At 34.7% G+C, this 24,952-nt stretch overlaps 1 protein-coding gene across 1 annotated transcript in view; it reads right to left on the minus strand.

The window, feature by feature from the left end:
- Window positions 1–353: 353 nt before the first annotated feature.
- DNAH8 (dynein axonemal heavy chain 8) overlaps window positions 354–24,952 on the minus strand; it is a gene marked incomplete at its 3' end in the record, with an annotated part of 107,211 nt that continues 82,612 nt past the window's right edge. Inside the window, exons 72-87 of the mRNA XM_079550301.1 lie at window positions 24,347–24,599; window positions 24,057–24,247; window positions 22,151–22,272; window positions 20,594–20,709; window positions 19,451–19,653; window positions 18,468–18,541; window positions 15,827–15,979; window positions 13,314–13,469; window positions 11,689–11,805; window positions 10,291–10,392; window positions 9,752–9,912; window positions 5,237–5,393; window positions 4,945–5,097; window positions 4,661–4,850; window positions 1,139–1,260; window positions 354–641 (exon numbers count right to left, since the gene is read on the minus strand). Of these exons, the coding sequence (XP_079406427.1) occupies window positions 354–641; window positions 1,139–1,260; window positions 4,661–4,850; window positions 4,945–5,097; window positions 5,237–5,393; window positions 9,752–9,912; window positions 10,291–10,392; window positions 11,689–11,805; window positions 13,314–13,469; window positions 15,827–15,979; window positions 18,468–18,541; window positions 19,451–19,653; window positions 20,594–20,709; window positions 22,151–22,272; window positions 24,057–24,247; window positions 24,347–24,599 (2,558 nt within the window). The remainder of the gene's footprint in view (window positions 642–1,138; window positions 1,261–4,660; window positions 4,851–4,944; window positions 5,098–5,236; window positions 5,394–9,751; window positions 9,913–10,290; window positions 10,393–11,688; window positions 11,806–13,313; window positions 13,470–15,826; window positions 15,980–18,467; window positions 18,542–19,450; window positions 19,654–20,593; window positions 20,710–22,150; window positions 22,273–24,056; window positions 24,248–24,346; window positions 24,600–24,952) is intronic.

Genomic DNA, 24,952 nt, shown 5'->3' on the forward strand with positions numbered 1-24,952 from the left:
TCTTAATGAAACACAAACTAAAAGCTGCATATAAGAAAATGAAAAAAAAAGCTATTTTTCCTCTTTCTCTTCTCTTTCTTTTACATTAATTGTATCATCTAAGGTTTGTTTTTTTTTTTTAAGAATATAATGGAAACATCAAAGACTGCATACAATCAGTTAATTTAGTTTTAAGGTAAAGTTTTCAACATATCACCAAAGAGACAAAAATTCATAAGCCAACTCTGAAAGCTTTATTGTATAATAACAGATGGCCCCCAACTAAAAAGCAGAAGAATTACAGATGTAACTGGTTATATATTCTAAATATAACTATATGCTTTTTTTAGTTTGTTTCTGCTATGAAAAACATTTTACTTGATGTCACATAAGAGAGCCACTCCTCTCAATATCCAATGGTCTGGAGGCACTGCTGTCCTTAAATAGATCACTGTAATATAGTTCAGATCTGTTCTGCTGGGCTTCTTGTAAACAGGGCAAACATAGAGCTTGGGATCTTTTGGACCAGTTGTATTAACAGCAAATATATGTACTACTGGCAGCTGGACAAAAAGCATCTTTGGTGTAGATTCAATGAGTTTACTGTTTCTTCTGTCCCAACCTGCTCCTTCCAGGTACAGTCCATGAATATATACGCCTTCCTGTGTGGACAGTAAGTGGGTATACATCACACAAAAGAAAACATTTGCTTTGTAAAATGAATAATTTGCACAAGCTATCAAAAGGAATACTTTTATAAGAAGACTATCTGACATTGAATCTTTCTAGCCTATAAAATTAAAGCATAATATCCTCCCTTTCATAAGATAATGCTACTGAAAATGATGGCAATAGAAGTTTAATGAAATCTATTCTGCATACAGTTTTATTTGAAGTTTATTATATGTTCATTAAATACACATCTTCTTCTTTGGCTGAAGATCATTTAAGAGAAATAGCTTTTTTTGAAGTTAGTGGCTATTAAATAATCCTTTTATAAATGCAAAAAAATACAGAAAAGATTTATTATTGTTGGTTATCTTCGAAGTTGAAAACAGTGAAGAGGTTAGTAATTTTCCCCTTTAGCAATCCCTAATTAGTGAGTTATACAAATTACGTACTGAAATATATAATAAATATCTTTGCATGTCACACTTACAGAAGGAGGTGCTGTGATTTCTTCTTTGTTTTGCTTTAGCACTTCGTTGTGTATTGTAACTGTATCTAAAGCCCAGCCTTTATGTGCTCGAGTAGCTTCTTGTCTCATTGCTGTTAGAAATCCTTGAAAAATTAAGCCATAATTTAGTATATGTCCTACATGGCGAAGAAATTTTGTTTATAATGTGTATGGTTCTACACTCAATGTCATAGGCAGACATTCAAAGTTCTAAAGAAACCAAGCACCTTCATTAATGAAAACAAACTTACTTGCCACCTTTTTGTACCTATTTTGGCCCTGTAGAAGTCATTGAAGGGATAAACATTTTTAAATGGCATACAATACAGTTTTTGTACGTCAAACAATTCAGTAGCTGAGAAAATGTTTGCTCAGGATACTGAATTGCTTATTATCTTTATGTTATCCACTACAAGATCCACAGTAGATTTGTGCTTAAAGAAGTAACGTGAGGATAGGTGAACATATACTGATGTAAAGGCAACTTATGAAAAAGTTTTTAGTATTTTTTATTTGTTTTTTAAATGGACAATGTAAAAGATACACCGCATCCAAGTGTGGAGCCCCCAGTACAAAAAAGACAGGGAGCTGTTGGAGAAGGTCCAGAGGAGGGTCACAAAGATGATCAGGGGACTGGAGCACCTCCCCTACGAAGACAGGCTGAGGGAGCTGGGCTTGTTCAGCCTGGAGAAAAGAAGGCTGCGGGGTGACCTCATTGCAGCCTTTCAGTACCTAAAGGGAGCCTACAATAGGGAGGGGAGTCGACTCTTTGAAAGGGTTGACAACTGCAAGATGAGGGGAAATGGTTTTAAGTTGAGGGAGGGGAGATTTAGGTTGGACATCAGGGGGAAGTTCTTTGCAGAGAGAGTGGTGAGGTGCTGGAACAGGCTGCCCAGAGAGGTTGTGGATGCTCCATCCCTGGGGGTGTTCCAGGCCAGGTTGGACGGGGCCCTGGACAGCCTGGGCTAGCATTAAATGTGGAGGTTGGTGGCCCTGCATGCGGCAGGGGGGTTGGAGATTCATGATCCTTGAGGTCCCTTCCAACCCTGGCCATTCTGTGATTCTGTGAAGATATAATACATTTCAAAAATGCAGAATTTCAATGATGGCAAACCAAAGGTGAGTCTGAAGTGATAGTATAAATAACTATATGCAAGGAGAATCTAAACAAGTTGGTGTTTATAAAGGTTTATTATTATTATTATTTTGTTAGTGAAGAAAAGGAAGAAATAAAAGTAGAGGATGACATAAGCAGTGATTTTCAGAGTAATGTTTAGAGTAGGCTTTGCAGAGATTTGCAATGAAATGTTTGAGAGGTGAAGGGATGAATAGACAAGATGATAAATAATTGTGCAAGAGGGAACTTTGGATGTGTTGTAATAGAAAAAGCTACGGAAGTAAAACGTATAAACAACCAGGTATTTACTACAGATGTCTCAGAATATGGTAGCCACGAAAATAAAACAATAGCTACTATTTTCTGCTGGCAGATGAAGTACTACTCGGAGTTGTCAAAACAAGACTGAGGAAAATGGAGAAAAGTTAACAGAGGGAACTACACACTTGAGAGTGATTACTACAAAGTCTTAAAGATTAAATGTTATCACTTCCTACTTGATGGGGCATAAAGAAAAGAAAGATCAGCATTTTGGATGCTGTTGAGTGCATAAAGGGAGAAACCACTGAATGAAATACTGACAAGCCAGGAAGGAAAGCGTGACAGTACAGTTGTGAAGTGGAAGGCAGCAATTCCAGATGTAAGAAGTGGTTTAACACTAATTACGAGAAGTTCAACTAGAAGCTATGTCACAGCTGAAATACTCATATGTGTTGCAAACATTACGTAATACCTGAAATGAACACATAATAATTTCCTCAAATGCCATCTATTCTAGTACAAATAAAACAGCTTGATCTAAGTTTCTAAATTTCACTAAAATTAATAATATCTGTAATTATATACAAAAATTTATCTTTTGTAAGCCTGTTGAAGTGCAATGTTTACTTAATGGAATACTTACTGTATTACCACAAACATTCTCTCTCCCAAAATAATTATAATTTATAGATGCTGATACTTGCCAAAACATCACAACAGATTTTAAACACAATTATTGGTGAGACTTTATAATTTTATACAGAGACTTTTCCAATAAACTGATAAAACACAGTCCTCTTATTTTAACATTATAATGTATTTGCCAATACCACGATCGATTTAGAGCTTGATTCCCCATTGCAATCAGTCTGTGTTTACTTGCAATGCCAGTAAGAGGTAGTCCAATTGCTGAATTGGCTCACCCCAGTCAATTTTTAATTTTTAATTTGTGATTTGATTTATTCAGTTTCCTGGTGAGCTGTATTATTAACACAGTAACTATACCATGCTCTAATCCCAGAGCGCACCATCTATGCTTAGCAGACTACTTTCTCAGTTTCCAGTACTAGTATTTTGGAACAAAGAAACTTAAGCTTCAAGCTTCAATCTACAGCTTCAAGATCGTCTCTGTGCTGGGGTTAGCTCTTAGGCTGAGTATTTTCTGTTCCATTATCATCATTTATACAGTTTATTCCATCGTCATCGTATATATGCTCTTGTGTGCACACTGGAGATCAGTGCACTCACCAGCTATGCTATTTATTACATAACTGGTGTAATGACATCTCAAAATAATCTTTTAACAATAACTGTGATGCTCTCCAGGCACCTTAACTGTTCCTTAGTGCAACTCTTAAAAAGACTTGTACAGTCCTAGTCATAAAGAGATCAGTAAGAACGGAAGCATTACAACTCATAAGATGGTCAGGGTTTCATAGATTAATCTTAATGAAAAAAAAAGCATAGCTGTTACATGTGAGAAATTTTCCATGGACATTTTGTATGGATAATTATGTAGGCTAAAATTTATCATTCTGTAAACATACATCTAATCAGGTAACATTTTTTTTTTTAACTATGAAGATGGTTATAATTGTTTTTTGCTCCTCTCAATAAATACATTAAGCTGAAACAGCTTGCAACTTGCACTTTGGAAATGGATAAAGAGTTCGAAGCCACAGGAAAAACAGGAAAAATACATTTTCTCTAGAAGTTTTACAATTCCTCGCTATAATACGGCAGCAAGATAAAGCTTGTTAGCTGTGTGCTTTTTTTTTAGTGTAAAAACTGGGACTGTGGGTCAGACCAGATGGCCATCTGTACCAGCACCCTGTCTCTGACTCTTTCCCTTCTGTGTCCTTCCAAATTCTGTCAGTGTGGAACTTAGGAATCTCCCAACTTGAAGGTTAAGTTTAGACAATCATGTTCATAGCTGCCTTTGAACTGAGTTTCCCGTGACTTTGGTTAATGTCTTTTTCTGAATCTGTTTATAACTTCCTCTTCTAGATGCATTCTGACAATAATGGAAAGAAAACCTTTCTAGGTGTAATATTAAATTAAACATATAGTAAAACCCATGAAATTATGGTAAATACATTATTACTCAAATCCTTTCGGTACTCTACCTTGTGGATTAAAGAATCCAGTCATCCAAAACACATTTGGTCTTCCTTCAAATATCCAAGTAGAGAATTGAGTATTTCTTTCCAGAAATTCAGTAAACCAGAAGCCCAGTGTTGAAGAGTCCCAAGATACTCTTTTCCATACTTGAGGAATTCGAGCATCATACATATTATCCAGTGCATCTCTCAAATTCTGAAGGAGTGAAATAGATAACATATGATCTAGAACCATCAAGGTAGTAGCTTAAATAGAATAATCCATTCATAGTAAATGTATTTATACTTGCCTCACTCATAATAATAGTCCCTTCTATGGCTAATTTAAGATCATTCAAACTGTTGCGGACTACTGTGATAACTTTTTGCATTCTGTCAATTTCTTGCCGAAGAAAAATATTCATAGAGTTGAGTTGTCCCATTTTAATTAAACGAGCTTTTACCTAAAATACAGATGCCCAGAAGAATGAATTTAGCGAAATATGAAATATGAAAGGGAAGGTGCGGAGATGAAGGGAGAAGTTGGGGTCTTGTGAAAATTCAGGAGAAAGAATAGTATGAAAACTAGTAAGGTGAGCTTGCCTCATGAGGTATATAATCTGGAGGAAGTTTCTCCAGCATATCTTCAGCTAAACGATAAACAATTGCTTCACGAGTTTCTCCAGGTCCTGCACCACTTTCTTTAGGCTGAATATTGGTAATAGTATCTAGAACATCAGCTGCTGTGTTACTTTGGTATCTACAAGGATAAGAAATGTGTTATAAATTACAGAGGGCTTTTTAGAGGTTAAAACATATGCTTGGTAGAACACAAAATTTGAAAGTGCAGAAAAAACAAACTGTGTCACCAGGTTAATTTGAAACTCTCAATACAAATTGTTTTCCTGTGCTTACTGTCCTAAGCCAAACACGCTCTTTGTGAACAATTTTTGGCTTTGTGTGATTGTAAAGAATCTGGTCTGCCATCTATCCATTCTGTTACACACTTGTTTGTCTAATTCAGAGACAAGAAAAAGAGAGTGTTCCAGAGGTTACTGCTTAACCTCTGAGAAAATGAGACTGCAGAAAAACTTATCGTACGATTTCTAGGGATCCTAGTTTTGTTACAAGAAAGAATATTTATTTCTTTAAGATACTACTTAAATGTGAAATAAAGATGAAGGAAAAGGTGAAGGCATAACTCTGCACACTGCCTCTTCATTAATTAGAACTTTCATTCTTCCTTGAGGCATTATTTCAGGATTAATTATAAAAAAGCTGCTAGATTTATAACACTGTAGATTAAAACCTTCTATTTAATAGTACAGCATGGGCAATGCTAATGTAAATTTATGTTCTTAATCAACACAAAAAAAGCATAGCATTAATGGTAAAATATAGTAGACCACGTCAGTTCTTCAGCACAAGCAGAACCACAGAAGTACTTCTGTTATAATGCTATCACGTGGCATAGCTTTCTCTCAGGCTGTAAGAAAGCAAGCATAAAGTAAATCTATTCATATTTCAGTGGTGGCATTGTCTGCTTTTACCTTATAGCATAGCATACGTGAGGAACAGGTATATAGCCTTAGTCTGACTCAGAACATAAATTTATTACAATTCAAAGCATAATTTTACATGCAAGTGTTACTTTTCAACCTTCATCTGACATCCATCCCTCTTATTACTTTGTCATACGTAATTATTTAAGAAATTAAATTCCCCAGGCTAGAACATACGAACTCATAAAGTATCTAAGATTGAAGATAGTGTCACAGGACAACAGAAGCTAGATACTGTGCATTTCAACATAAACTTTTTTGAATTCAATTATAAGACTATAAATCAGAAAAAATAGAAGACATTCGATGGCACTTTGCCTCTCAGACGATATAATTTCTGCTTCTGAATGTAAGAATGGTGGAGCTCTCATGGTTTTTAATAACATTTGACTTCAGATTCAAAACTCACAAGCTGTTTTCCATTTATGCCCCTTCATTTAAAAAATGACATATTTATTCAAGACTACATACTATTAGAGAAGTTGGATAAAATAAGATTTCTTTTGGACTCGTGATTTTGTTCCTAATTTTGGTACCACATCACTGCTTTTAATCCCTTCTCTGTGACTCAATGACCACACAACTACTGGCAGAATAGCTATGAAACTTTTCCTCATACTGCAAGTCCCATTATTATTATGTTAATTAAAAACTAAAATATAGAAATGTTTGTTCTTTCTCTGTGTCTAAACAAAAATAGAAACTATCTTAAAAGGAAGCAATGTGCAAACTTTAGGGAAAAGCTGATAATAAGGAGCAGTTTTTGAAACATATTCTCAAAATAGGAGACTCAAAGGGAAGTAATACTCCTTTCTCTAATGACATTAGGTTGAAATCTTCTGGAAAGAAAGAAAAACGACCTGAATCATCTGAAGAATCTGTTTTTCACAGAGACAGAGTTTGGTCTTAACAGACTATCAAAGTAGCTGGAATCTATGCCATTAGAAATTTTCTGTGCTGGAAATTGAAACTAAGAAAAAACAGAGTTTGAAAGAAACATTACCTCAAATTTGTGTAGAAAACAGCAATATCAATTGCAACATAATACTAAAAAGCTTACATTCACCAAGGAAGGGAGAATGGGAGATTGTACTGTTTTCAGATAGCAGATTACAGCTTGCAGTAATTCATTTAGATTTAAGGCTTCAGTATAGAACCAGCTGGTAAAGGGAATTTGAAAGAAGGTGATCAGGATATTACTTGCCTACTCAGGAACCTGTCAACAATACTGCCTTTGCAGAATTCACAGAATTAACATAAGTTAAAAATATTGCAGCAACTTCAGATGTTAAACTCGAGGATGAAAATACTGACATTCAGTGAAATCTTAGAGTTAGAACACTTGGATCAAACTTTTGACTGATCTTGAAAACTGTTCCACTAAACCAGAGATAGAAAGGTCATTATCATCTTTGGTAATCATACCATGGAAATGTCTTGGCTGCCTTAGTGTTCCACTGCTCAGTTAGCCTTCTGCATAGAATCATAGAATGGTTTGGGTTGGAAGGGATCCTAAGGACCACCAGGCTTCAAGCCTCTGCCGGGCCACAAATCTCCAGATCTGGTGCTAGATCTGGTTGCCCAGGGTCCCATCCAACCTGGTCTCAAATACCTCCAGGGATGGAATATCCACAGCCTCTCTGGACAGCCTGTTTCAGCAGCTCACTACTCTGTGAAGAACTTCCCCCTGACAGCCAATCTAAGCCTTCCCTCCTTGAGCTTAAAATCATTCTCCTTTGTCCTACGACTGTCTATCTTGGTAAAAAAGTTGATTCCCTTCCTCTTTAGAATCCCCTTTTAAATACTGGAAGGCTACAATGAGGTCTCCTCACAGCTTTCTCTTTTCCAGGCTGAACAAGCCCAGTTCTCTCAGCCTGTCTTCATACGGGAGGTACTCCAGACTTCTGATCATCTTCGTGGCCCTCCTCTAGACTCCCTCCAACAGCTCCACGTCTTTCCTGTACTGGGGGCCCCAGACCTGGATGCAGTACTCCAGTTGGGGACTCATGAGGGCAGAGTAGAGAGGGACAATCACCTTCCTGTCCCCGTTAGCCAGTCCTCTTCTGATGGAGCCTAGGATACCACTAGTTTTCCAAATATAAGGCATTTAAGGGGAATTTGAATGCAGCTTTTTATACTGTATGGAATACAAATCATTCAGGCTGTGTATAAAAAACAGAATTCAGCTAGGCATGCACATGTACAGTGTTGCCTATAACATTCTGTGCTAAGACATGGAGAAAAGCATAAAACTATTGATAAATCTTCCCCTAATTCTAGAGGAATATGTAAAAAAAGAAATCTCAAAAAAACAAAAGTATGTAGTTTCAGAAATTAGATGATGTGCCAAGTGGGAAAAAGAAAGAAATCAGTACTAGAGATAAACAATAAAACTGTTCCTACTCACTAAATCTTCCGCAGTATTATTATTTTCAAGTTTTCTCTAATAAATTACTCCTCCCCTATAGGCCTGATTTCAGGGCCAAATTTTATCTCTTCTTAGAATTTTGTTTAGTTCCAAATTAAATCTTGGATTTTCTTTAACCAGTTATGGCAGGGAGATCTTGCAAGTATAAAACAATGACTTTAAACAGAAAGAAATACAGTGAATTGGCTCTTTCATTAATTTCCTCAGAAATACACATTTACAATGGTAGGTACTAGGTGGAGTTAACAATAACACTGTGTATTGTTCTCACAGTATCTTTATGAATCTGGTATTTTTACATGATATCAGCATCTCAAATCTGAGACTGAAAAATCCTGGGAAGTTACTGTTTTGTCCAAAAATGTTAGAAAATAATAGGTTTCCACAATAGTCAGGCACTTAAATAATATTTCCCATGCTTTAAAAAAGTTACATTAAGAATCAGTGAATGAGAACATGCTGAAAATGCAATAATTCATGGTAGAATTAAGAACTTCTGTGAAAGTGAAAAATGATTCACAATCTTTCGTAGTGTATATAACAGTATAAGAAAATAAAAGCCAGGTGTTACAAATATTAATAAAGATTAAAAAAGGAATTAAGTCAAAGATAAAATTTTAAATTGAATTAATATTTGGTGAGATGGAAAAGTCTCTTTTAAATAATGGGAGTGACAGGAAAGATGGCAGTAAAAAATTGTAGTTATGTGCAAAGGCACGATGTAAACCAAATGACAGTCCAGAGAATCATTTAACAACAGTGTACACTAAAAACAGTGGAACAGCACAAGGCAAACAGTGGAAAATTTCTATAGTTGAAGTGTACAAATATTATATTGAATTTCAATGGAGATGTTTCATAATACTTTCATATCTAAAACATAAAAATGCACATTAAAAAAAAACCAACACTAATAAGTGAGTAAATTCTGACTACTTTAAAATAATATGTAAAATGTACCTGAAGATACTGCATTCATAGTCATGTACATGCATATGAAGTGTTCTACCTCAATAGTGAAATTCACACAAATCCTAGATAGCTCTCGAAAAATAGATATTTCACAGAGATTTTGTTTCTTAATACTAAATAAGAGTCACTAGTTTCAATATATTGAGTGCCACTTACGTAATATCAGCATTAGGATGGAGACCAAAGACCTTTGGGCTGTCCACAGCAGGGAGTGACTGGATGTATTCAAAATACTGGTCCAGGGTTTTGCACACTGGAATTTTATATCCAGTATAAAAACAGAAAGCGCTGTCAAACATCTTCTCACTAAACCACACCTGTGCAAAATCCAGAGGAAAGCAGTACATTATTCTGCTCCTTAGAGTTTTTGAATCTCAGTTTTAGAGAATAAGAGTTCTTGTTTTAGATAATACTTTTTTTTTCTTGAATATATAAGTAAATCATTAGGAGTTATATCTAAGTTTGACTTCTAGTTATGTTACTTTTTTTAATAATTTCTGCTTCTGACTAAAGAGAAATCAAGAGGAAGAACCTCCCTGGCAAAGAACAATGTTATGAAAAATTCATTTTACTTTGAAGGGTCTTACAAGCTGGTGAAGAAGTGCATATGCAATAGAAAGCTGGGCTTTTGATTTCTGCATATGACAACCGAAAAAAAACAAAAGACAAATAGCTGTGTTTTCAAAGACTCTCACCCTTGCAAAGCAATTAAGAAGGCGCTTATCAAAGTCATCTGTAACTCGGCCTCCATATTGCACTTCTCCAATCATGTAGCGTACTGTGTTCCACGATATTCCCTGCATGTAAATAAAGTAAATCAAGGACTATAGTTAAAACACATAAGAATAGTAATTCAGATATAATCTCAAGCTCATCCGCTTCTAAAGTGTAAGCTGAAAAGATTACACTTGGAGCAAAAAATGATATTGAATTCTAATGTGTTTTCTAAGCCTATCTCTGTAATTTTAAACTAGAATTGGGCTTAATATAGTTTCAAGACACACATCTTATCATTTCCTGTGTGACTTGGAATCTCTTCCAAAGATTCTCAAATGCTACTGCCTCTTTTGTCTGTTTTTTCCTCCGCAGTTTCTCATATTTCTTAGTCAGCAAACTGCTACTTTGCAAGGAATGGCTATTCTACATTATCATTGTGAAGAAGCAGAAGCCGAACTAGCAGCCACAGAATAGTCTGATTGAATGTGTCAAATCCTGAAAAATATTTCACCTCCCTTTTCAAAACAGATATTGTATAGATTCATTAATATTTTGCTTATGGTACTGAAAAAACAAAATCAAGTTCTGAAGTACGAGTTTGGTTCTTATGATGTAATATTTCAGAGCCTGGTGTAAGAAAATATATCTGAATGTCCACAGCGCTCTTGAGAGCAGACAGCAATCCTATTTCAGAAACACAGTGTGATTGGGCCCCTCACTGCAAGAAAGACATTGAGGCCCTGGAACGTGTTCAAAGGAGGGCAACAAAGCTGGTGAGGGGTCTGGAGCACAGGCCATATGAGGAGAGGCTGAAGGAGCTGGGAATGTTCAGCCTGGAGAAGAGGACGCTCAGGGGAGACCTCATTGCTCTCTATAACTTCCTGAAGGGAGGTTGTAGCGAGCTGGGGGTCGGCCTCTTCTCTCGTGTCATTAGTGATAGGACCAGAGGGAATGGCTTCAAGCTACGGCAGGGGAGATTCAGGCTGGACATGAGGAAGTATTACTTTTCAGAAAGGGTGGTCAGGCACTGGAATGGACTGCCCAGGGAGGTGGTGGAGTCACCGAGCCTGGGGGTGTTCAAGGAAAGACTGGATGTTGTGCTGAGGGACATGGTTTAGTGGGAGCTATTGGGAATAGGTGAACGGTTGGACTGGATGATCTCTTAGGTCTTTTCCAACCTTGGTGATTCTATGATTCTATGATTCTAAGTTCTTAACTACTAAATTTTTTAACATGGAGGATAGTATAAAAAAAATTGAACTTTGATCATTATTAGCTGTGCTGAAGGAATAAAGACTATGAGAAACACGATGAAAACCAATTAAAAGTACTGCATAAAGCAATTAAATATACCGTATGTGAAATGTAATATTCACCTTCTTGATGTCACACTCATCTAGATGATTTTGTATAAACTGAATGCTGGCTGTAAAGTCTGCTGAGTTAAATTCGTATGGAATATTCCAACCCAAAGGCCCAAACTTTCGTCGTTCCTTAAGAATGCAATTAAAAACAGATATGTTAATGAAATGCATCATTTTGTTTCATGATTCAAGTTAAACTCAAGTTAAAAAAAAAAGTCTAAATAACAGCTATGTGCCACAAACATATCAGTAGTTAACAACATGGTATTGAGCCTCACCATGGGGATAAAAATTTGTAGAAAAATCATCAGAATCATATATTTACTTTCAATGCAAATTACTTTTATTAATCAGTGTGTGAGTCACAGCTTTTATATGTCTCAGGTCTATGTGGATGATCAGCTTGTTCCATGAAGAATTACTTTGCTGAATAATGCTACTGTTTATGAAATGAATAAACAGTGTAATACTGATGTTCTAAAATTAACTAAAGTTACAGTACATTTATTGGACTTCAAAACAATGACTTAGAGTTGCTGATATCACTAAGCAGAATTTAGCTGCCTTAGCTACACTATTTGAAAAGAACTAGAAAATTCTTTGAATTACCTCTTCAGCTATATTTATCATGGCAATCTTGTCTAGAAAAAATATTATATACTGGTCAGTTTAAAGCAAAAGAAATGTATATAATACTTTCTGGTCGACAATCCAGCAATAAATTTTCTGAACGGATGAATAACACAATGTTTTTTAAAGTACGGATGACTGAACAGACTTAGGTCTTCTGCCTCTATAGGAACATTATAATCAGTAGACAGTACACATGACAACTTTCTCACTGTTTATAACAGGCAGAAGGAGAAAAATAATTCAGAATGCAGTTTATTAATAGGGACCTCCTACAAAAAGCCTTTCTCTTTCACCATATTTGCTGCATTGAAAATACAAGAAGCTCAACAGACCATGAAGTTTTAATAGAGTTATAAAACTATTTTGAGACTCTTGCTTAAAAGAAGGTATATTCAGAGAAGCCAAATACTTGAAATTGTGATCTCAAATATTATATATATATTAATGTACCAAATACACATACCATCTTGCTGCATTGATATTAGAATAGAAAACATCACATAAAAATTAAATAAAAACAAGGCACTAAGTGACAGAATTTTGATCTTAGCCATCTAGAAAGTAGACAGCTACTCTAAACTAGGAACATGAATTACATTTAAAATTAATGGGAAAAAAAATCTGATACCTCTTCAGAAAATTATACTTTTACAGTGAGCTGCCTGATAGATAAATTGACTGGATGTTTTGGGGTGCTTATCTATGTCTGTTAGTGACAGAGAGAGAATTTAGAGTTTAGATGTCACCCCTTCTATGACTAACGTGGACAGCTAAATTTGGATGAAAAAATCCTCATTCTAAACACCGACAACATGAAAATTATATATAATGTAGAAGTCAATTAAAAGAAGAAAGTAAACTGAAATACAGATGATAAAAATTAAAGCTCCAGCTCTGCAACATAATGCTATAGTAAGTATCAGAATGTGTGTTTTCTATTAGGAAACACTGTTAAAGCAACTACATTTTACCAGGACTTGATTTTCAAACCTTATAAGAAATACCTGAACAGTAGAATGCAGAAATGCTACGGTGTAAAGCAAAGGTTTCCACATAGGCATATTGCTAACATCTAACAGATCTTGATTAATTCCAGAAAATGTTCTTTTCAAACCAGCACGTACACCTTGGGGAGGTTCATTTGTGAACTTCAGAGAAACCTGTGATGTAAAGAGATAAAGGATTTGTACTTATGAGCTGAAACAGAAGCAACATACAGAAATGTCACAGATATCAGTTGTAAATGAATATATAATGTCAGTAGTTGAATTACTCTAGATTCAGAATTGATACTGCTTTACTCTGCAAATAGAGTATGCATTACATTAGACTGTAAAACCTAATGACATGCTTTACTTTAAGATTCTGAACATAGATTTTCTGTTTATGTTGGTGAGAGCCATCGCTGACAAAAGCCAGCAGACGTAAGAATTTTCACCAACAACTTGCAAGCAGCCACCATGCTTTTCATTATGCATCATACGACCCTTTATCCCCAGTTCAAGGCCTGAATGAAAAGAACTATCCAGAGTAGATGGTAACTCTGTTGTATTTCTGTTCCCAAGACTTCACAGTAAATACACAGCACCTCTTCTCAGTTCAGGTCTTAAGTGTTCACAGAAGCTACTGTGGACTCTGTTGCTGTGTCTGCAACAGTAAATTAGGAGATTGCCTGTGAAAGTTCCTGGGCACTCCAGTTCGCAGGCCTGAAAGCCAAACCTGTGGCAGTAAAATGCCCAAGTTTTCGGCAACAGCCCCTAGGTTTCATGCAAACTGCCTAATGGAAATGGTTTCTAGAAAATTTTAATTGCCAAACCATATCTGCAAGTTATTTAAAAGTGTGCTAGGTACCAGGAGTTTCCATGTCAGAGAACGTTATAACTACTTTCTCCTCTGGACTATTGCATTCTGCTGGTTAATGTTCATGGGCACACTAGAATCTATTGGTTCAGACACAGACTGGCTTTACCAGAATCTGATATATATTCCATAAGACACTTTCAAATGCTGGAGGGACTCAAATAAAAACAAAGCATTTGTCTGCTCCAGCAGTATGCACCTGTCTGGCTGGCTTGCATAACATGCACTGAAGGCACAGTGAATGTCAGGATGCTGTAGGGCTGAACGCAAGCACGACTGTGAACTGCTCCTACCTGTGAGAGAACTTTAAAGGACTATACTAATGAATAGGTACTTATTCGAGCAGTTTTACTATGCCTGAGTTTGTAATAAGGATCTTCAATTACTTTTAAGGAATGGCTTTTCAACTTAGCCTCACAAATTCGTATCTCCGGACTGCAGAACCTAGGCAAGCTGTCTCAGAGACACGAGCTCTAGACCTATCTGCACATGAACACACTGAAGTTTTTGTCTGAATGGGAACACTTGCTAAGCAGTATTTCCATATTTTAAGGGTTAGCCTACTTGGTTAGTGAGTTTTTTTAAAAAGCAAATGACTCTCTCTCTAATGAGATAACCTTTGATTTATCAGTTACTAATTTTCTGGTATCCTTGCATGTAACAGTATTTTAACAGGTAATGTGCCACTATTGACTGAAAAATCACAGATTTGAGGTAAATGCAGTGAAAATTAATCTAGCAATCCTCATAGTTCTCTATTTTGCAATTTAGCAAATTATGTATTTACAAACCCTACTACTCATAAACTCAAATATTTAGGATTTCCTCTTCTGTTAAAAGCTATCTTCTATATACATGGCGACATACATTTCTAACTGAAAGCTCTCTCCTAAATTCATTCCAGAAAGGAATTTCCTCTTCCCTTCTCCACACTGCCTGAAATCGTATATACATAGGCTAATGCTTCCCTTTGTATCCTATGAATCAACAATGCTATCTTTTTTTATTTGCAGAAAATGGAAACTACTGAGAAGACTACCACTCCTTTAAAGAGGAAAGAGGTCTTTGAACATCAAAGAGTCAGCACAAATCTATTACACTAGATATTAACTAGAATTATGACCTGCTGCAAAAGTACTGACAAGAAAACAGTGACTTAAATGCACTTTGTTAGAGGTTAGGGCATTATCTTGGTAGTGACGAAAAATGTCTCCTTAGGATCAACAGAACAACCATTTACAGTTTAGCCAAAAAAGTCCAGATTACTTCTTGGTAGATAATGTTCTTTGAGCTGTGCTGTTCTTATGTGTTCTGTTCCCCTTATGTTTTATTCCAGTTAGAGAAATCTAAAAGAGTCTAAGAGCAGTCATTTCTCCATGCTCAAGGCACGAGGGTAAAAAAGGATACAAGTAAAGCCTGGTATTTTTGATTCAACTGTGTGTGCACTGACTTAGTGTGAATTCACACACACATAATGCATCTTTAATTGAGAGAACTTCCAGTTACTGGTAGGAAACCTTCTGTTTAGTGTCATTTAGACTGTAACGTCCATTTTTTTTCACGCTCCTCTGCTCTCTATCTATTCCATTTCATTTTACACACTCAAACAGAATAAATTAAATGGCACAAAGTGCCTGAACTAAACATTTGAACAAACCTGTAGCAGAGTAATTGGGAACTGAGGGTGTGGTTCAGTAGTTATCCAAACTCGAAAAGACTCATCCTGTATCTCAGCAGTTAGAAGTGTCTCCAGTAGTTCATCCATGAAATCCAGCCCAAGATGACAATTTTGTAGTAACACCCAGCCACCCTAAATAGGAACACTAACTATTACTATATAAAACATCAGAATCAAATTTGGTACAATTTTTGAGTAAATTTACTTTTGATCTGTTTCTAAATATGTATTATCATTTGATTTGACATTGACATAATTAAAACAAATAGAAAAAGTTAGTGTAAAACTTAACTTCCCATTCTATAAATTCATAATGAAAATAACATAACTAGAGTCAAACGTTCTAAGTAAAGTATCAGTGCTACCTAGTGGCAAAAAGAAATAATTTCTGTCCTCTTCTGGCAAAAGACCAGTGAAAAGCAATCCTACCATCAGATCCAACAGAATACAAATGAAAAACTAACAGCTAAAATCTAAAACATATATCTTAAAAAAACACACACAAAAAACCCTGTATTTTTAAGGACACAGTTAGCATAGAGAGGTTGCATCAATACTCCAAAACTTTCTAACTTCAATTAGGCTACCTGCAGTAAGCACATTTTTATGAAATTCAACCTGCTGCATATTAATTTTGTTCTCATTCAGCTCTCAATTGCATCAAAGCTGTATTTTGATTATTCTCTCTCCGCATTTCTGCTTATGGATTTAAATTCAATCAGCTTTCCTAGCATCACTTTAGAAGTCTGGTGCATCTGAAGCCTGATATTAAAATTGGACATTATTTAATCAGTTCTAAAAAATGATGTGTGGATTTCATTACAACTTGTAATTTCATATTGCCGATTTTGTTTTAATCTATTTAGAAAGAGAGAAATAACATTTTCTACTGAATATTATAAAAATATTTATGGTGAACTAATGACAATTAAAACAACAACAACAAAAAAACCAAAATAAACAAGTAAAAACATTAAAAAAGCTACAACAGAAAAAAGAGGCCTTACGAAGGCTTTCTTTCTTTCTTTCATGAAGATAGAGAGGTTTTTTTGTTTATTTTTCAGGAAGATCTTTGATCAGTGCCATTTCCAAACGAATGAGACCCAGTTCTTCAAAACTATTTACATATAACACAACACAGCAGCTTTAATCATATTATAGACACTTAGCCAGAGGCAGAAAAACCAACAGATGCTTGTTTCCGTATTCACTGCCTTTTTATTTTTTCTTTCATATTTGGTGTTCACACATTCCTTCCTCTCTAAAATGTGTTTATCACCAAGGGATTTGGTTCAGAAATTGATACTAATAGTTGTACCAGAGTATGGTTTTGAGTATCCTTGTGCTTTCAACAGAGAGCAAGGTGCAGCTGCCCAGTTTCTCATCGTTCCAAGAAGTAGATGGATGGAGACAGAGAGCCAAGGAATCTAATGGATGCCATATATTCTGGAAGCTTTAAATCTCAGATCTCAATGGATTCATCTTGAACTTTTTATCTAACTTTTCATGAATATTCCCACCAAGTTTTAGAGGGTATAACAGACTTGTGTTTTACTAAACACAAGTCAGTTCAGAATTCTTTAGGTGAATATTACGGGTGCTAGCTTTGTGGTTCAGAAAAGATGAATAGTTGGTTATGGTCAGACCAAAGCTATTTCATTTATCAATATAGTTCTTGCAGTCTTCAATTCATAAGCAACTTCTTCACTTTTCAGTTAGTATTCTAATCCTTTAGAATTCCTGATATTTTGGGTTTACAGGCAACTATGACTATATATCTTCAGCTATAACTCCGTCCACAACTCTTGTGTTCCAGCTCTAGTGTTCAGCTGACTGTGCTACTTTTACACTATAACTTTCATGTTGTATCCAGACTTTCAGTTACCATCTTTTCAGAGCTGCTCTCAAGTTTCTACTGTTTGAGAATATCATCTACCTATAAAAAAACCCCTATAAATAAATTAAAAAACTACCAAAAAAAATACACTGCAACATGTCTCAGGGACATCAGAAAGTTTTTCTCTGAAGTCCCTGAGACTCAGAGCTACAATAATTGACAAATAGAGAAAGAAAGAACCAAAAACAACTGCCGTGGAACAAGGGGCCCTGCCAATAGCACATATGCAAGGAAGAAAATGAGAGGAACCTCAGCCTTCTGCATCTACAACTTTAAGCTGTGTTTGCTTTGGACTTGCCATTTTGTCCTGTAGAATTTTTGCAACTTCTACGTAGCTCTCATAAGGAAAGAAAACAAAAACCAAACACAACCCCAGACCAACACAAAACAAACAATAGCAACAAAACTCCTTAAAAGAAGAGGATTCTGCAAGCCTTGCAGGATAGAATTAGGATATAATATTCTTTCTGCTCTTGATGACAGTGCAGCTAAAAGAAGGGAACAAGCTGCTCCTGAAATGGTGCTCAACAGTACTGCTGGACTCCACAGGTATGGGAATATCCCCCAGAGAAATGCTTTCAAGGCTCTGGTTCTCAGAGACTTGCTTACCCCGAAATAAATCTGTTACTAGGGTGAGAATGTGAAAAAAAAGAAAGACTGCATGCAAGAAGAGCTTTTCTGCTAGAGCAGAAAATAAATTTATATTGCAGTGTTTTTTCTCACCTGTTGCATTGACATCTGTATGAGTTTGCGTGCATGGTATTCTTGTCCTTGACCCATAGAGATGGTCCTACATTCTGCAACGAATTTGACAATGATTAATGAACTACAGTTCTTGAAAAAATAATTCCAATTCAGTAAAAAAATAAGTGATATAAATATAACACAACTAAATATGCTTACAAGAAAAAATACAAGTAGAATCCTTTCATCCACTATAAGTTTTTTTTAACACTGAAATACTGAAACACTTGCCTTAAAACATCCATAATGATTACAGTGTTTACAGAAGAGAAATACTGTGCCTAAAGTTATTGTCAATGAGAATTCAAGCCAAACTGTATTTGAGTCACAGCTTACTTTGAAATATGAATTGAGAGTTTTAATTCTTTTTTTTTTTTTGTAGGTGATGAAGCCATGTGAGCTAACAATATCCATATTGAAATTATGAGCATCTTAGTGTGACCAGTATCACAAATGTATGTATCTACATCCAGCTCAGTTTGTACACACAAGTATCAAAATTTCCATACAATGTAAATACAAAGTCCAGAATATTCACATGCAAATAATGTGCTTGGTTCTTTTTTTTTTATTATTATTACAAAGTAATCTTTTAAAAAGATTGCTGATTATTTCTTTGCCTGCTCTTGATATTTAAAATAAAAAGGCAGCACTGTCATCATGCCTGAATTAGTAAAAAGGAAATACTATCTTGCAGTTACTGGTTAAAAAACATAATCAATTGGATGGTAGCAGTTTATAAAAGAAGAACAGAAAACACTGCTTTCCAACTGTGTATAGAATAGTTCTCAGCATGCTATATTTTATTTAATATTACATTATCTCTAAGACAACAGTTCAGGAACAGTAATGGTGGTACAAATGAATTTTAAAAATACTTTTCAGAAAAAAGAATGTGAAGTTCCTTACATTACTCTTCTCTATATTAAAAGACTCAACATAACGATTAACTATTTTCCTACCCAATCTAAGCTTTCTAGCCAAGGAATCAATTTGAATAGTTGGATCAGATCCCATAGACAAGAAACAGATCAGAGGTGTTCGTGTGTCACTTTCCTCCCAAGTTTTTTCTAAATTCAGAATGACAGGTTCTGTATATTTCTCATCCAAGGAACTTGCAATGTATTTCCTCGCTTGGGAAAGAGTCCGGTCTGGACACCACGATCTAGAAATAAAATATAAATACATGAAAATTCAAATTCAGTTCCTCTTTTTGTTGCAGAGAAATTCTATTTTAATCAAGTAGACATTTTTGCTTCATAATATACACATTCATATATATATATATATATATATATAAATATCTTTATGTCTCTACAATTATAATAATAGAAAGAGCTGGTAGTCTTCTCCGTTCTTATGACTGGTCAGTACTTTGCAGTTGCTTACATTTTTGCCACAAGTAAAGCATTGGCTCTGGAAATATACGTTCTGGGTACCTTCATCAGATAGGGGCACACTTCATTTTAAATAGAGCTTTTGTACAGAGAACACAAATAGGGAAACATAAAATTGGTTTCACTCCTCAGTAAAATTCTACAGATGTTTAATTGGGTCTGTTAGTCTTTAAGACATATCTCTTGGAATGGATTATCTTGGTGTTTGGGATGAGTCCTTACTGTTGCCACGGGGAAAAGAAAACAAACCACCACTTCTTTTAGACCTAATAATATGACTTCTCTGCAAAACATAAAAAATACATACACATATCAGTGTTCTTAATTACATAAGATATTTAGAGTAGCTTATTTTAAGAAAAGTGAGAAGAGGTCGTTTCAAAAGCTCTCTGAATGATCCTACTATACCACCGGCTTCCTGGAGAAGGCTGCCATAGGATCACCAGTTGCCTTATCCTAAGTTGCCTCATATCACAAAAATAGCCAACACGCTGTTTTTTAGAAAAAAAATATCTGTTGACTCTTCAGAGGACAGCTTTGAAATGAGTAAATTTAATAATATGACATATCATGTCACAGTGAATTAATAATATCTAATATCACCTACAAAATAAATACAATTATGCTATTATGACAACAGCATATCAATTTTCTGAGACATGTGCTGCAACAATGTATGTCATTTCCCAAATTTCTGAAGATGCTCACCTGATAAGTAAAAGCCTATGGAAGGTGTCAAGTGAATCATATCCATCAGGAAGAATTTCTTCCTCAGGAGCATCTTTATCATACCAATTTTTCCATCCTTTTTCATTATTGGTTATCTAAATTTATTACATTAGTATAAATAAATACATTTCAGCTGCAGTAAAATCACCTTGGAAATGTATATTTAAATGAAATTTTCTTATTATATTAGAATATATTACAAGCAACAGTAACAGACTGTAGCACTTGAGACACATCAGAATTACGATATTACAATTAGAAATGCTAGTATCATTGTGCAGCTATTTAAAAATCAGTAACTAGCAGAAGGATTCTACACTAGAAGAGAAATGCACCATGATATTTTCTCTTAATATATGAATTCATGATCCTTGAGGTCCCTTCCAACCTGGGCCATTCTGTGATTCTGATTCTGTGATTCTGTAATACAGAGTACTAAGAGAAAAAACCTTTCTGTTCCATTACAGTGTAGATAGCCAAAAAATCACAAATTAAAAAGAACAGGATCCTATGCCTGCCAACAAGGCAGAAAACCATTACAGACTACAAACTGATAAGATTTTAACTGATAAACACATGACTAAGTTTAAACATCTCAGCAGTGAGCACAGTGTCATGCTTTTTGGATTCTAGCTCCCTAACAGCCCAGAGCTGTCAGTCAGAACCTATGTTCCTCCAGCTTGCTCCAGACTCAATGTACTGTTTTAGTATCTCCACAAACCAAAATGTGGAGAAAAATGAGAGGTAAGTATCCCAATCTTTCCTTGATACAGAGCTGGGAAACAGTCAGGACCACTTCCAGATACACCACTAAGGTGAAGACTCTGCAAACATTCAGGGCACTAAATACTGTCACAAAATCGACTCATTTGACCACTGCTGTAAAAGCAACAGCAAAAACACGTCAGTGATCAGACCAAAAGCCTGACTAACATTGCTTGGCAAGAAAAGAAGGAGAAAGGCTTAGGGAGGATTATAGCTATAATAATAATAATAATAAAATATAAATTTAGCAAATAAATTAATAAACATCACAATCTTATATGTGTAGAAGTTCATTTATGTCTCAATAACAGAAATAGTATTTTTATAGCTAACTTATCATAACTGAGTAATACTTTGACCTCTGATCAGAAATTATTATTTAAAAAGACGGCAAGAAGTTTATTTGTAAAATTGAACAGACTCAAGGCAAAATAAAAACCTGAAACTCATAGGTAAACCTTCCGAGATTTTTTATATCTCTAGTTTTTTTTCTCTCTGACTTCTTTTGATTTTCTTGATTTTTTGATCTTTTGATAGGTTCTTTGGCCCTGTTCTCATTCTACCTCAATTACAATAGCAAAAAAAGCAGGTAAAGAGAAGATGTACAGCAAATAAATATACCGTTTCCCACCACCTAACTGTTCATTTCAGTGCCTTTATTCTACACTCTCTTTGGCTTTGTTCTTAACTGCATTTTTCAAGTGCATTTCCAATGTATGGAAACAAAATTATGATTGGAAACTAGTGATTAATATAATTAATAAGTATCACCTGATTCAAAATCTTTGCAAACTCTGGAAGTTTACTCAATTCCACTAAGTTTAGCCACATCATGTCAAGAATCCAGCGGAATGGTTTAGGTGGGCAAGCCTTTAGATCCAGTGCTGCACCTCCTGCAGGTAGAAACATTTGGACAAAACATACAGACATTCCAAAGGTCAAGATTTTTTGTTAGTACTTATTAAATTGTGATTTAAATTATGTTTTTTGGACCATGTCATTTTCACTAAGGTACTACACGCATTCCTCATGCACAGATCATTTTCAATATCAAGTATAAATTATTTTAAATAGTAGAGATAAAGTGAGAAAGCCAGCAGGTCATACAAGTTTTACATACTCCAATATGCAGCTGAAGAGAAAACTCGGGAATAAGACTGAAATCCAATTTTAGACTGACTGAAAGAAGTACAAAGACTCCAAGTAAGCCTTTTTTAATCATAGTTCTCTTCATGTTGTAGCTGCATCCTTTCTGGTCCTCTGCAAATTAACTAATGCCACTTTGCAGGAAAACTGGATGGTATTATTCCAGAGTTCTCAGAAATAAGATCATTTCTTTATTTAATTCAGTGGTATAACGAATTACATCAATTTGCTACAACAGACTGAAAAAAAAACATCTTGTAAAAAATTATCATTATTTTTAAGAGCTATGTTTATGTGAATGCATGTACAGATAACCTATACACATAGGCTGTAATTATTTAAATACTTTTTAGTTATACACACTCATCAAAACACATACATAAGTATATATTCCCTTTCAATTCAAATATTCATACTTTTATAAACTGTTTGTAATCATTCTATAGATTAAGAAGCAATTTTAACAAGAATCTTTTTTTTATTCTGTGTCCACTTCATCCCCAAATTCTCTATGAAAGGGATACAGAGAAAGTTAATCATGAAAGCAGGAAAGAGAAGAACAGAAAATCCGTTATCACTGTGGTGTCATTTTGTGCACCATTTCTCATTATCAAATCAATTGTGGCAAACATAGGCAGGAAAGGCTTTCTTTATTCCAGATTAAAAAAAAACTGTTAAATTATACCCATATTTTGTTACAGATTCTAATAAATAAAAAAGAGGTAAGCATCCAATTTCTGTATCAGGTGCCAAGGTATATCTTCCTCCAGCCAAACAAGAATCCATGAGCTGAGAAGCCACAAAATATGGTTCCTTATGTAAAGCTTTACGAAAGCTGACAGGTCAGTGTGAAAGCAGTTCTAAGCATCCCCTGCCTGACATCAGTGGTAAAGCAGCCACTGGATACTACTGTCAGAAGATAAAGTCACTATGACAAATTGGAAAGCAAACCAGAATATGAATGCAATCCTTTTTCCTATCCATTTTATTCAGTAAGGGCAGATACTGAATATGTATATATATATGTGTGTGTGTGTGTGTGTGTGTGTAAATATATATATATATTATATATATTATATATTATATATTTTATATTTTATATTTTATATAATTTTATATATTTAAATTATATAATTATAATTATATAATTAAATAATTATATATATAATTATATATTATATATTATTTATATAATTTTATATATATATATATATATATATATATATATATATATATATATATATATATATATATATATATATATTTTTTTTTTTTTCCACTACTTTGACACTAGACATTTGCAACATTCATTTGAACATTATAAGATTTGAGCAGGTTTTTTTTATGGACCCTTGCACAAGCAATTGTGATCAAGTTTTTCAGCAGTCATAAATTCATGGAGACAGTGCCTGATCCCACAAAACTATTGGCAGAAAACATGCAATAACAACAAAAAACCATAATTTGAAATGCTGTAAGAGTTTTAAGGATTGAAATTACTTCTACATAACACATAATTTTTTATACTCACCTCTGATGAATGCATGGAACTCTGTGTTTTTCACATATTCTCTCTCAAGATCGATTTTCAACGTCAGGAGAAGGGTAAAAAGGAACTTGTGGTTTTCATATAAGCCTCTAACAGAATATGTGTATATTTCATAGGTAAGGTACTCAATAATATTTGAGATTCTTTTATGGGATACAGGAGACTTCTCAGATCTGAATCATGAAAACAAAAGAACAAGAAAAGCATTTTAATAACAACAAACACATGGCAAAGACACACACGGAATGGTAGAAAGATCTGTGTTTTCCCACCTGGCCATGGATTGATCAAATAACTTCAAGAACTGAGCCAGTGAAGTCTGATACATATTATTGACCATGCTCATTTCTGTAATAAGAAAATAAAGAATGCTCCCACGTGTAGCAGCAGGTCGATAATCCTCCTGAGCAGAGTTAATCTTCACTTCAGTTTCTGCTGCTACGGACAACTTTTTATTTACTTCGGCAGCTGTTTGTTTAGTTGTTTGCAGAACTCCAATTAGGGATTCATCATCTACTAGTGAGCCTAAAAAGTGAAATATCAGATATTTAGGACAGTTTTATCACTTTCTAAAAAATTTCATAATTGTCAAAATCAAAATGAATTATTCACACCAAACAGAAATGCTTTTCTGAATTGCAGAAAACATTTAAAAACACAGACAAAACAGGATAGGCAATCTTAAAAAATATTTTATACTCAGGGCACTAAACAAATGCATTCAATTTGTATCAATTTCAGTGTATCTGTACAGAGACCATTGCACCAGAGATATCAATTCTCTATGGCACATAAAATACAGTATTCATGTACTATTACTTAATTATTTTTAAAATTTGTTGGTTGTTCACTCAAAAAGTCTTAGAATCTTGAAAGCG

The sequence above is a fragment of the Tetrao urogallus genome, assembly GCF_951394365.1.
Source record: "Tetrao urogallus genome assembly, chromosome: 2".
NCBI classification, from domain to species: Eukaryota; Metazoa; Chordata; class Aves; order Galliformes; family Phasianidae; genus Tetrao; species Tetrao urogallus.